At 43.9% G+C, this 14592-nt stretch overlaps 1 protein-coding gene across 1 annotated transcript in view; it reads left to right on the forward strand.

Moving 5' to 3' along the window:
• Nucleotides 1–14592, forward strand: part of Svep1 (sushi, von Willebrand factor type A, EGF and pentraxin domain containing 1) — a 156204-nt gene that overhangs the window by 95227 nt on the left and 46385 nt on the right. The window contains exons 20-27 of the mRNA XM_075967148.1: nt 293–384; nt 1384–1480; nt 3142–3255; nt 4431–4544; nt 5102–5303; nt 7008–7165; nt 9440–9641; nt 12035–12210. Coding sequence (XP_075823263.1) covers nt 293–384; nt 1384–1480; nt 3142–3255; nt 4431–4544; nt 5102–5303; nt 7008–7165; nt 9440–9641; nt 12035–12210 — 1155 coding nt within the window. The remainder of the gene's footprint in view (nt 1–292; nt 385–1383; nt 1481–3141; nt 3256–4430; nt 4545–5101; nt 5304–7007; nt 7166–9439; nt 9642–12034; nt 12211–14592) is intronic.

Raw genomic sequence — 14592 nt, forward strand, 5'->3', positions numbered from 1 at the left:
AGTGCTTTTACTCACGGAGCCGTCCTACCGGCCCCTTTTATGATCTTTTTGATGACAAGACTGGAAGAATTATTTTGGAAACTTTGCACTTGGTAACTTCCAAGTGTCTCTCTCAGAGTCTCGGATAGAAGCACATGCCACCCATGGCTGCTTTCCTGTTTAGTCGTACTGAAATAGAATACTTGTGGCGTGACTCACTCTGCAACCAGATCTTACCCTGAGTATGTGGAGAGCGTTTAATTACGAGCCTCACCCACCACCCGCTGACAGTTTTGCCTGTTTGTCTTGTTAGGTTTTAGCTCCACTTTCTCTGCAGCAGAAGAAAGCATAGTGCCCCTTGCAGCTCCTGGATACACCCAGAAGAAGTATGAAGTCGGCAGCCAGGCGAGTCTGACCCCTGCACGGAGCATTGTTATTGATGGGGCGCTTAGAAACTAATTTTCTATTTTATGTATCATAGAAAGCTGTGGGTGAAACATTCATCAGGTTATGAATACTGTATAGGAATATTTAGTTATGATTCTTAATAAGCACTTTCAAAAAGTGCAACATTTAGTACCAAAAATTGGAGTTGTTTTCCCTGAAATGCCTGCTCAACGGTATGTAGATGTGGGAGGCTTTGATCCAACTAATTGGACCATCATTGCATTTAGCATAACTAAACTAATTGCTTTTCTTGTGTGTGTGTGTGTGTGTGTGTGTGTGTGTTTGTGTGTGTGTGTGCGTGTATGTGAGTGTGTGTATGTGCCTATGTGCATGCATGTATGTGTGGGATTTTTTTAAATAGAGATGACATTGTGGGTAGATTCTGCCATTACTCTTAATTCATCTTACCTAAGGGTCATAAGTCCCTTGCAACTGACATTTTTTAAACCAATGATACTATATATCTTCTGCCAAACTCCTACAGACCAATGTAGTGAGCTGCAAGGGCTCCCTACATCGCATTTGAAAACGAGCTAGCTGAGCACAGACATCTGTAGGACCTGCTAAAGTAGTGGTGTGATGGAGCCCACAGGCCAGGCCACTTTTAAATAAGAACGTATTAATGTCACATTAGAGGCTCTGTTTTACCTGGCCTTGGTTGAGTCCTGTACTTCCTGTATTTCAAAGACATCTCTAATGGAGATGCAACCAGCATGCAACATGCAACTGGCATGCAACATGCAATATGCAACCAGCTCTTAGGAACACTGCATACATCGACCTCACTGAAGTATCATCATTTGAGCCCATGCATAGCAGCTCCTACGATACAGCAGTGACCTAGCTAGCTTGAATGAACTCACCTGGAAGCAACATGACAACGTTAAGGCCCCTAGGTAGAGATGCTCTGAAATGAACCGAGAGCTTTTCTGTGATACATGTCTTCTGCCCTGGTAGGTCTTTCACGAATGCTTCTTAAACCCTTGCCACAATAGTGGGACCTGCCAACAGCTCGGCCGTGGTTATGTCTGTCTCTGTCCACTTGGATATACAGGTAACATAAAGGAATGCTAATTTTAACACATTTTGTATGAAGTTGGTGTAGCTATTGAGTCAGACTTTGAAATACTTAACACAGATTATAAGACATGTTAGGCCATGTTTGTGAGGAGAAATATTGGGTTGAACAAGGTCAAAGGTATGCAGACTTAACAGCTTTTCTGTGCACAGTTTGGAGAAAAAAAAACTCTTCACTATGAAAGCTGACACTATATGGGGGGGGGGGGTTAATTGGAATACTGTCCCCAGTCATGTCCAAGGTTTTGTTCTAACACAAATTAAAGGCATAACACCAACTTTGTCCAACACAAACATTTTAGAACAAATTTCTGGCTTCTCTCCTTGGTTACTCAAGAATGGAAGTTCTTGTTCATAGATGAGAATTGTTACTTTGTTTCTAGCTTCAGAAGAACTCCATGACTCTAGACTAGAGACTGTAGGAATAAGTAAGAATTATTTTTTACTTGCTGTTTGGTTCACTTTACCAATGTGTTCAGAAACAATTTTAGGAGAAAATAAATGATAGTTTTAATTGCAATTAATTTAAGACAATCCCTTATTTTCTTTAAATGGGTTTTTTGCTTCAAAAAAGTATGCAATGAATTCTGAAAGTTTTTCATGGAAAATTGTATTTAAGTAGAATTCACCAAAAAAGTAATAAACAAAAAGAAAACTGGAAACAAAAGATAGCCAGAGGCTAGCAAGAATATTGGCATTTCATTTATCACAGTTGACTCACGTATATGTGCTCTTGAAAAAAAAGTACTGACGTTTCATAGGATATATGGAATTTGCAAAGCACGGTGGTACATGGCTTTAATCCCAGCATTGGGAGGCAGAGAACAGGGGATCTCTCTGAATTCAGGGCCAACTCGGTCTACAAAGTGAGTTCTAGGACAGCCATGGACACACAGTGAGATCCTATCTTAAAAGACAGAAAGGAAGGGAGGGCAGGAGGGAGGGTTTTTTTCTGAGAATTCTACACTTCAGTGGTAGTTAAAGGTGTATAGGATAGAGCATCTCATCCATTAGTGCATGCCGTAGTCATTTGGAAGGCTTGCCAAGCTGCAGATCACTGGGCCCTGCAGAGTCTGGCAGTGCCAGCATTTCCGATTCAGTAGTGTAGGGTATGACTTGAAATGCAGTGTTTCTCTTCTGTCTGAAGGTGATGCTGATGCTGCTGAGCTGAAGATCACAGTCCCCTGGTAGGGAAGGTTTCTAGCAGGGCTAGCACAGACATCCTGTGTGTACCCTATGGGAAGACAATGCACACTATAGGGCATCTGGTTTATGAGCTAAGATTTAGAGAAACTTGACCCCTCCTCACCCCTTGAGCCAGGTGACCTTGGTAGCAACACTATATAGTTTTGTGGGTTTTGATTTATGGTTATCATAATTTATGGCTTCTATTTAATCACTGCAAACTTCCCTCTCCATCCTCTTAATGTTTTAAGATATTTAGCTGTTTTCCATGTAGTGTTGTAAGGTATCTTAAATCAAATCTATGTGGAAACATGAAGTGCCTTCATTAAACATGACTGGATGGTAGCTCTTCCTTTTAGGTCTAGATTATGAAGATCATTGCTCTCAAGTGATCACGCATGTTTAATACTCCCTTATTTGGATTTATCATTCAGTGTTTGGTCTGCGTTTTAGGCTTAAAGTGTGAAACAGATATTGATGAATGCAGCTCACTGCCTTGCCTCAACGGTGGAATTTGTAGAGACCAAGTTGGGGGATTCACCTGTGAGTGCCCATCAGGTTATGTAGGTAAGGAGCAAGATCAGTGTCTTTACAATATAAGCTGAGTCTTGTTTTGGATTATGTGTGTACATTTGGAAAGGGCTCATTATTATTATATTATATTATATTTATTATGAGAACAAGGTATCAATTTGTCCATATGAAACTGATTATGGCTTATAAAATGCTAAAATGGGCAGACCTAGTTCCTTCTTTATCTACAACATGTGCGACTTCAGAACCTCCAAATGCCCCTGAGCCTGTTTTTCTGGTTCCTAAGTGGAGATGAGGAAGTGAGATGGGACTTTGTCCTCAAGGAATGCCAGACCAGGACCAGGTCCCCCCACCTCTCCACTGTCACCTCACTGAAATCGTGAACTTGTGTGTGTGTGTGTGTGTGTGTGTGTGTGTGTGTGTGTGTGTGTGTTGTTTTTCCTCCAGACCAGTCACTTTTGTAACTACAGGCTCTGCTTCTCTCACACTCAAAGGCGATCATGTGTTTAAGTGTGCATCGTATTTACGTCAGAGAGCTGCAGCCCTTCCATAGCCTCCCTCTAAAATTGTTCAGAACATCACCCTCACTGTCAGTTCCCTTGTTGAGTTTCATCATAATGAGTCTAGTATTGATAATAGAGTCTTATGGAACAGAATGTGGATCAGCCTTTCTCTTCTGTGCCACCAACCAGCTCCCAAATCAAGACATGGAGACGTCGTATTAATTATGAATACTTGGCCTTACCTTAGCTCTCAATCTGTTTGTCTTTGTCTACATTCTGCCTCGGGGATTTTTACCTTTTTCTCCATCTGTATGTCTTTCACTGCTTCTCACGTCTGACTGGCTGGAGGCCGCCTGACTCCCGACCCTGCTCTTTTCTTTCTTGTTCCCTCTTCCTTATTCTCTCTCGGGCCTAGATTTCTCCTCCTACTTATTCTCTCTGCACGCCAGACCTGCCTATCCCTCTCCTGCCTAGCTATTGGCTGTCCAGCCTTTTAATAGACCAAATGTGTTACATTTCTGGCTACATGTTTTTCGAAATTCAAATATGGAAGGTAAATATTTGTATTCATGTATTTGGCCAAGAGCAAAAACTTTCACAGGCTCATTGGCCATGATTTCCGGTCACTCCATTGTCATTCTAAACAGCTTGTTTGAACAAAACTGAACGTTTTCTCCAGCTCAGAGACTCTGTGATCTTTTGCAGGCCAGCTATGTGAAGAAAACATAAATGAGTGTAGCTCCAGCCCTTGCTTGAATAAAGGAACCTGCACGGATGGCTTGGCCGGCTACCACTGTACCTGTGTGAGGGGATATGCTGGTAAGAAGTCTGCGGTTCTCTCCTTTGTCTCGAAATTCTGTAAATAAAAATTAGTGTGTCTACTAATACAATATCTAAATATTATTCTTGGATTTTATGAACACACTACTGGAGATAAGTCATACAAATGATGTTCACTCAATGAATGTAAATGGATGCAAAATGTGATATTTTGCAAACTTAGGAGTGTGGTTAAAGACATACGTACTTCATTTTTAGGGAAAAAGTCCGAGGGGTAAAATGCTAATGAAGGAAAAACACGAGCTCAAAGAAACGAAGAAAAGGGGAACGAATTTATTGTCCTTTTAAACATTATTTCAGTTCAATGTCCATTGCTAACCATAGTTTCAGAAGGAAGATAAACTAAGCTAAGTATCAAAACTGCAAAGTCCTGAAATGACCCACGAACTCAGGGCTATTCAAAGGGGCACCATGAGCAGGCTAATGGCCGTGGCTCTGCAGCCCCTCTTCTGTGGGTGCACCCAAGGAGTCCATTTGGCTCAGTTTTCCTCCGGAGGGAAATCATCCGAGCTCTTTCTCGTCCTCACCCCTCCCAGGTGTGCACTGTGAGACGGACATCAATGAATGCCATTCGAGCCCCTGCCTAAATAACGCAGTTTGTAAAGACCAAGTTGGCGGGTTCTTGTGCAAATGCCCACCTGGATTTCTGGGTACTCGGTGTGAAAAAAATGTGGACGAGTGTCTCAGCCATCCATGCCAAAACGGAGCCACGTGTAAGGATGGAGCCAACAGTTTCAGGTAAAAGGCCAAGTGTAGAGTTTCGCTTCGTTTGTTTCCCTGACTGAGCCGTCACTGTGCAGTCTCAGAAGAACATTAGCTGCAAAGCCGCCAGTCAGCTATCCTCACATGCCCACCCAAAGATAGGCACAGTAGAAGCTCACCACCACTTGCAATGCAAAGCTAAGCCAAGATATGAGCCTATAGTTTTTGTTGTTGTTGCTTTTTTGGTGTGTGTGTGTGTGTGTATGTGTTTCTCTGTGTATGTGTGTCTATGTGTTTCTCTGTGTGTGTGTGTCTATGTGTTTCTCTGTGTGTGTGTGTCTATGTGTCACCTTCAGAGCATCGTCAAAGACAGCTCTAGGTGAATGTGCTAGTGTTGATGATATGACCTCCTTAAGGAAAGTATTCCAATCACACAGAAAATTGCAAAGAATAAAAATGTGACTTCAGCTCTGTGGTTAGCAAATATTGCTGTTGACCTTATTTGATTCGTACCTTTTTTAAGGAATACTTTCTAAATATAGAATTGGATATACTTTGTACACACACTCCCAGGCTCTCATCCCGAGTGTCAACCAATGTTGTGAAGTTCCTATATAGGCAGATAGAACTCACTTATGTTTTATATTTGTTGCCTAAATCACATCCCTGAGCAGCCTACAGCGTGTCAGATGTTAGACAAGTGGATCACGCCCCAACGGTGCCATTTGTCACTTGTCACCCAGCATTGTTTTCAAGTATTGTCAAGTAGATGCATTTGCCATGGTTCGTTTGTCATAACGGCTGCTTAGTATCCATGACGTGAGTGTACCGGGGCGTGCTCTCCCATCCGTCCTGCTAGAGCACTGTCGTCATGGACACAGCATGCAGGATGTGTAGCTCTCGTGCAGTGTAGTAGATGCACAGGGCTCTGGTGGACAGGCTCTCAACCACCCTTGACGCTGTGGAATTGGGACTCTAATTTCCATCTCAGACTTTCTGTTTCACAACACGGTGGTCGGCACTTGTCATCATGGGATGTATTTTTTATTGGAGTGTGTTTAGACAACTGGTTGTGGCCACAAATAGTAAGAATGAGGTTGAGACTCCCACGCCACCCCGAGTGATAGCAGTGCTTCCTTGAGTGATGTAACTGCCGTAGCAAACTTTAACTTATCAGCACAGTGGGAATGACGTCAGCAAAGCGGGAATGGCGTCAACAATGTGGGGATGATGTCAGCGTAGGGGGAATGAAGTCAGCACGGTGGTAATGACGTCAGCACAGTGGGAATGACGTCCGCACATTGGGAATGACATCATCATTGTGTGAGTGACGTCATCACAGCGGGAGTGACGTTGGCATGGTGGGAATGATGCCAACATTATCTTATTGCTACAGAACTGGCATAATAAACTAAAAGGCGTTAGAATAGGACCTGAACTATCCATGTATCCCTAGGAATTTCTGCGGGGAAAGAGCTCACATAAACCAGATTTCACTTGGATCAGAATTCCTTTTTACTTTATTTTGTTCTGTTTATGATGCAGAATGTCTTAAAGGTGTTCAGTCACAAACAGATGAAAGGGAAAATTAGACGCAACTTCAGTGCTTTCTGGATTGCAGGATAGGTTTTAGCATTTCAGTCTTCCAAGTCTTCTGAAACAGGTTGTCCTAAGTCAGGGACACAGTTTCTCTAATGGATCCTCTAATGGTTCCTGGTGCTGCATTCTATTTTCTTCCAGATGCCAGTGCCCAGCAGGCTTCACGGGGCCACACTGCGAACTGAACATCAATGAATGTCAGTCCAACCCATGTAGGAACCAGGCCACCTGCGTGGATGAGCTGAACGCATACAGTTGTAAATGTCGGCCAGGATTTTCAGGCCACAGGTGTGAGACAGGTATGTGTGAACTTGGGTGTGAGACAGGTGTATATGATCTCAGGTGTGAGACAGGTGTGTATGAACTCGGTGTGAGACAGGTGTGTATGAACTCAGGTGCGAGACAGGTGTGTATGAACTCAGGTGTGAAACAGGTGTGTATGAACTCAGTGTGAGATAAGTGTGTATGAACTCAGGTGTGAGACAGATGTGTATAAACTCAGGTATGAGACAGGTGTGTATGAACTCGGGTTTGAGACAGGTGTGTATGAACTCGAGCGTGGGGCAGGTGTGTATGAACTCGGGCATGAGACAGGTGTGTATGAACTCAAGCGTGAGGCAGGTGTGTATGAACTCGGGTTTGAGACAGGTGTGTATGAACTCAAGCGTGAGACAGGTGTGTATAAACTCGGGCATGAGACAGGTGTGTATGAACTCAAGCGTGAGGCAGGTGTGTATGAATTCGGGTTTGAGACAGATGTGTATGAACTCGAGCGTGGGACAGGTGTGTATGAACTCGGGCATGAGACAGGTGTGTATGAACTCAGAATGACTGATAGCATTATTTAGAATAATTATAGAACAGGGCCAACTTTGGCCTATGCCATGTACTGCCCACACACCAGAGGCTCTGCTAAGCACCTGGCCCTTATTTCATCTTCATGGCCATCTATAAGCTGGGTACTGTGTCCTTATCCCCAACAACGTGGATGGGGAAACTGAAGCTTAGACATCTAGGAGGGAAATGCAGAAAACCATTTGACAGATCCTTCCATGTTTCCCTTCTAGCCTTCTGCATGCACCCAGGCTCTGCCACACACCAGCTGTTCAATAATTATGTCTCCTCCTCCTTTCTCCTTGTCTTCCTTCTTTGTGCTCTTGAAGGTGTGTGTATGTGTGTGTGCATGTATGTGTGCATACATGTGAGAGTAGAAGCCAGAAATCAATGTCAACGGCTTTCCACTTTATTTCTTTTTGAGATGGAGTCTCTCGCTGAACCAAGGGCTCATTGTCTAGACTGGCAAACCAATGAGCTCACTGTCTAGACTGGCAAACCAATGAGTACTAGGGATCCCTCCATCTCTGCCTCCCAACCCTGGGATTATAGACGTGCCACCCTGTCTGGGTTTTTATGTGGGTGCTACGGTTGGGAAATCATGTCCTCAAGCTTGCATAAGCTGCCACTTGACCCACTAAGCCAGTGGTTCTCAACCTTCCTGGTGCTGCAGCCATTTAATACAGTTCCTCATGTTGTGGGGACCCCCAACCATAAAATTATTTCATTGCTACTTCATAACTGTAATTTTGCTACTGTTATGAACCATGATTAAAGACCTGTGTTTTCCAATGGTCTTAGGCAACTTTGTGACCCACAGGTTGAGAACCATTGCACTAAACTCTCACCCCTCAACCCCAATCTTGTTAATTTTAATGGAATTTTCACAATATAAAGTTGAAAAATTGCAGTTACATAAATTTATTGGACTATGAAGAGCACGTTATGACTTATGAATACGATGTAAAATATTTGAATCAATCTAGTTTTATTTATTACCCCAATTGCTTCGTATGTTTTGTTGGGAGAATGATTAAAGTGTTCTCTCAGCCATTTGGAGTTGTGTGTGTGCTGTTATTAACCATATTTAACATGTAATGAAGTTGACCTCAAGCAAATGAACCAAATGAGTATCATCTCTGAGACTGTGAACTTCTAATTATCATCTCTATTTCTTCCATGTGTCTAGAAAGGATACTTTTAAAAGCCATGTGGCTTAGGCAATGAAGACTGAGAGACAGCTAGGTCAGAGAGACAATAAATCAATGCTAATCTCCTCCCCCCCCACACACACAGGAGACAGAAGTCTTTGTGATAGAGCAGGCTTTGCAGAGCTGAACAGGGGAAGAACTGAGCTGTTCGTCAGCTGTGGAAAAGGCAGACGCCTGCGTGAGGGCAGATGCTGCCCCGAGTTAGCCTCTCCCTCCTCTATAGCCTCAACCCCTCGCTCCCCACAGTCCTTCCCATCAGAGTCCACTCCCTTATCAGCTCTCAGCCTTTCTACCCCTCAACCCTGTTCTTCTGCTCCCTTGCACAGCTGTTATTATATCTACACACTAGTTAAATATCTATAGATTAAATACGTATATTTCATAAGAACTCTCTGTTTAATTTTGAAATCACTTCCGCTCAACATCTTCATAGTTAGCTTCTTTGGAGCTTCTTGCCCACTGCTTTCCCCAGACAGCTGGAAGTGCACAGGAATGCCACATTCTGCACACCCTCCTTATTTGTTGCAGAACAGCCTTCAGGCTTTAACCTGGATTTTGAAGTGTCTGGCATCTATGGGTATGTCATTCTGGATGGAGTGCTTCCGTCTCTCCATGCTGTCACCTGCGCCTTCTGGATGAGATCCTCTGACGTCATCAACTATGGGACGCCAATCTCCTATGCTCTTGACGGCGACAAAGACAACACCTTCCTCCTGACCGATTATAATGGGTAAGCAGAAATGTTAGGATGGATGTGGCGGGGAAGGCTTCTCCTGACACCAGGTTAGAACTGAATCCTGCATAGGGCTCACCTTCTGACACTGGGGTTGGGAACGAGGGTACTTGGAGGATTGATTGACAGCAGTCAGCTAGAACTCCTAAACAAGCTCTATGGGAAAACAAGCATGGGTGTTGTCATGGGTATTGTTTTAGTTTATCTTAACAATGCCCGGAGGAAACACCGCCCCTTCTATAGACAGCAAAACAACATTTCAAAAAGCCTAAATAATTTGCCATGCCCTGCCCCCTACAAGTCATCTCTTGGGAAGGTCAGGTCTAACTCTCAAGGGACTGATGCTCTTTTTTACCTAGCAGGACATCCAAAGATTAGGGTCATCAGCAACACTTGTCTGTGGGAGACAGGTGTGTTGGGTAAGAACCAGCCTCACGGGTCCAAGGGGGCAGGCATTCTGTATTCCTTTAAGAGCAATTGAACATAACTCCAGAGTCCTTCCCTCTACACTGTCTGTAAAGTCATTCCAGTTGTATCTAGAGTTTTGCTGATGAGCCACGAACTTGGACAGCCCCCACCACTGGTGGCCTGTCCACACTAGACATGTGGAGCTGCCCCCCGGCTTAGCTTCTGTCGTCCTATGAAGACCCTCCACTCTTTCCCACACTTGCCTTCCTCAGTGAGGCTGCAAGTCCAGCCCTTGTTCTGCAGGGCCCTTTCTTCTCAGGTTCACCCATCATGTTGGCCTAATGAACCTCCCAGGGTGAAGGCCGGGGTGCCAGATCACAGCCAAGACAGGTTTCTAATAGCCCCTGCCAGGGACCAGGCCTTAGTTTCTGTTTATTGGAGGTGGCTGGAGCTAAGCAAACAGTTCTCAAGGAAAACCACAACTCAGGGACAACCAATCAACAGGCGCACCCTTGACCTTCTGCTGGCTCAGCAGGTGATTACAGTCTCCTGATAACTAAAGATAGCTTTCCCTACCCTCCTGCTAGAAAGTTCCTTACCACTATATCCTCCAGACTATTCTCCCCTCACCAATCAGCCGCCAGACTAATTTCCACCCACCAATCAGCCCCTAGACTAATCTCTCCTCCCTGGAATTCCCTTAATCTGGTTTAAAAGGAGCCTGTGGGTTTCTGTTGTGATCACCACGTGCTATCCTAACATGTTGGAATTAATAAAGCGTTCTTGCTTGTTCCGTATGTGACTGGTGGTCTTTTGTGGGACTTCTCATGGGCACTACCAACTGGAACCTTCCTTCTTCTCAAGCTAGGGGACTCTCATTATTTTGGTAGAAACCTCATCAAGCACAAGTCTTCTTAGTGAACTTCAACTTTCAGGGAGAAAAACAATCAAGGCATTGGCCAACACTTGAGGTAAAACGTACATAAAGTGATGAACTGTTGCCTGCTTGGCTAGAGAGAGGCAAGGGGAAAACATGTAGAGCAGAAAGAGTGTGGCAAGAATATTCCTCTCCTGTGGATGCTGCTGCTAGTGCCTGAGAAGACTTATTCTCCCCCTCTGCTTTTCACCATCATCTTCATTTGCCTTTGGACACTTCCCACTCTTTACTGTCTTCACACGGCTCCCCTGAGTGGTGGGGTCTCTGTAACCTTCTTTTGGTTCTTTTATTTGGGTGGATGTATTTGGGTTTCCTTATGACCAGTTTGACAACTGCCTTAGTCTGTTCAGGCTAATATAAAAAGCCTATGATCAAGGTCGTGGCGAAATCAGTGACTTGGAAGAGCCCCTTGCTGGTTCCCAGAGTCTCCCCAGGAATGTTCTTCCTGTGTCCTCAAAGGCTGAGGCAGCAAGGGGTTGGTTCCTTCTGACCTCTTCTGAAGCTACGGTAATCCTGTTCAGAGGGCCCTGTGCTCAGGACCTGGTCACCCCCAAAGGCCTCTCTTCTTTTACTGACAGATTGTTGGTTAGGACTTTGAACACACAGTTTTTGAGGGAACACAGATACCCAGATGATAGTAGAGGCCTGAAACATACTATCTTCCTATGGATATCAGAAGTTTGCTCCTGGTTTTGGAAAACACCTATTCTCGAGGAAGGCTCTCAGACATTTCAGCAGCTCCTGCTCCTTCTTGACTTTCCAAAGGGCAGTAAATTGTTTCAATTATCTTGGCTTATCCTAAGACTTTTCTCACTAATCAGTGTTTACATTGATTGAGCTAGAATTTAGTGTAATTAGTAACTCAAATGTTATGCTTCTAAAATATTATGAGATGGAGGGGGGAATGACTAATAGATTACACAAGTTACTTCACACGTGCATACACACCCACACACAAATACACACACGAGATAAAGTGTAACATGGCCCAGGGAAAGAACCGAATGACCATTGACTATATTCCCTGGAATCTTTCTCTCCACAGCTGGGTCCTTTACGTGAATGGAAAAGAAAAGATCACCAACTGCCCCTCCGTAAATGATGGCTCTTGGCATCATATTGCAATCACATGGACAAGCACTGGAGGAGTCTGGAGGGTCTATATCGATGGGAAATTATCTGACAGTGGTACCGGCCTCTCCATTGGCAAAGCCATACCTGGTATGTTTTAGTAAAATGAGTATGTGTGTGTGAGACTCTGGAGGCAGCCGTGCTTACACAGACGTGACGTTGGCCAGCTTTGTGGTCAATGCTTACAGACAAAGATCCACAGTTATGTCTCTCACCAACCATCAGCTGTCTAGACTGTAGCTGTCAGACCCTTTTTGCGAGTGAAGTGCATGGCTGTGTAAGCAATGCCTTTGGGGATGTTGGTTTGACCAAGAAGCAAGCTGAGCTAAGAGTGTTTATTAAGCTGTCTTCTGAGGAAGTGATTGGTTATTGATGGACCCTCCTTGCTTGCTTACTATTTTTGAGGGACTTTCTGTTTTGTTTTGGGACTGTGTATATAAGCTGAGACATGTGTATATGAGCGGCGGCGGGGCTGCATCCCCAACACCCCAGCCGCCTGCTCCGCTAGCTTATGCCCGAAATAACAACACACAAACTGTATTCATTTAATCACTGCTTGGCCCTTTAGCTCTAGCCTTTACTGGCTAATTCTGATATCCCAATCAACCCATCTCTAATAATCTGTGTGCACCGGTCTTACGGGGAAAGACTCAGCATGTCTGACCTGGCGGCTTGTTTCATCGCGTGCATCTGCCCAGGAGCGGGGCATGGCATCTCTGCTGAGGCATCTGCTCCCGAGAGGAGAGCTAGGAGAGCTGTTGAGTCTGATCTCACTTCCTCTTCCTCCCGAGCGTTCTGTTCTGTTTACTCCACCTACCTATGTTCTAACCAATAAAATGGGCCAAGGCAGTTCCTTTATTAGCCAATGACCTTCCTCCATCAGACATGGCACATTTTCCAGCTTTTGTGTCCTTTCTCAGGTAGAACTCTTTCATCTGAAGTTACTTCGAATATTCAGGGAGCTTTCGTTTGAAAATTACCAAAGACTTCCTTGGCAAGAAAGTTGACCTGTGTAGATACCGCCATGGAAGAGCTGTGTAGATGTTATTATCCTTCACTTTCCTCATGTTTCCAATACTTAAAAACAGTAGGTAAAATAAAAATCAACTAAAATAACTTAAATATTAAAAATGAATGATTATCTTCTAGAAGCAAGTTATATTGAACCAAGGTAAATATAATAATTATATAACAAAAGATCAACCCTCATGGAAACATGATGAGATCGCCTTTGCAGGGCCGCAAAACAGATATTTAATTTGTATTTTAGGAGCTATGTCCCTTCTTTTTTTACTTTATAATACTAAAAGATAATAGAAATGGCATTAAAATTCATTTATTTATGACAATAGAGAACATGTACTGAGAACCTGCCCCCAAGTAAGGTCAACACTCATGAAAGTACTGAATATCTAATGGTAAGCAAAAACTCATGTGATCACCACCCTCTACAAGGCTTTAAATGATGGTAGAGGAGTGATATATGTTTTGGATCCATAATCCCATGCAGTTCAAGCTGAAGTAATCACTGTCAAGGAATGGGACATAGCTCCATGACAGCCCACAGTCATGGAACTGGGTAGAGTAGATACTAATGAAGGCTAAGGAGGTGTTTTTCCTGAGTCCTAAGGCTAGCCAAATGTTGACCAATGAAGAGATTTAGGCTTCATTAAACGAACTAAACGAAGACCAAATGGCAAAATCTGGAATGCAGATGAGACAAGAAGATGTTCTGTGCCCTGCTCGAGCCTGTAGAAAAGGGTCGTGGCCAACCATACAAAGTTTTGTAGGGCAGATTAGCAACCGAGGTTTTCCTGTTCCCTGTGGTGGGATGCATCACTCAGCCTTGATGCAGGGGAGAGGACATTGGTCTTGCCTCAACTTGATACGCCATGCTTTGTTGACTCCCATGGGTGGCCTTACCCTTTTTGAATGGAGAAGGAACAGGAGCAGATGGGGGAGGGAAGTAGAATGGAGGTGGGGAGAAGAGATGGGAGGAAAAGAGGGAGGAAAAACTGTAGTTGGTATATAAAATAAATAAATAAAATTTAATTAAAAGAAAACAATTGAGGTTTTCATCCTAAAGTTAATGCCCTTTAAAGTGGAGCAGTCATCCCAGGCATGGTCAGAATGAAGCAATAAGGTGTGTGTGTGTGTGTGTGTGTGTGTGTGTGTGTGTGTGTGTGTGTGTGTATGTGTGTGTGAAAACACACCATATAGTTGTAGTCCTTCTGGTATTTTACTCCTTTGCCCTGAAACTGCATCTTTTATCTGAATAAAACTAACCCTTAGTCAAACATGTCTTCATAACCACTTCTCTCCCTCTCCCTCACCCCCACAGGTCTTCCTTTCTGAATACTTCCATGTTTGTACTACCCGAGCTATGCTGAAAAGGGGTTTGTGTTCATATCATCTCTTAGAATTACAGTCTCACAGGCAGAAAAGCTTTCTGCTGTTTTCACACCCGTGCAC

The sequence above is a fragment of the Microtus pennsylvanicus genome, chromosome 3 (assembly GCF_037038515.1).
Source record: "Microtus pennsylvanicus isolate mMicPen1 chromosome 3, mMicPen1.hap1, whole genome shotgun sequence".
In the NCBI taxonomy this organism is placed as follows: Eukaryota; Metazoa; Chordata; class Mammalia; order Rodentia; family Cricetidae; genus Microtus; species Microtus pennsylvanicus.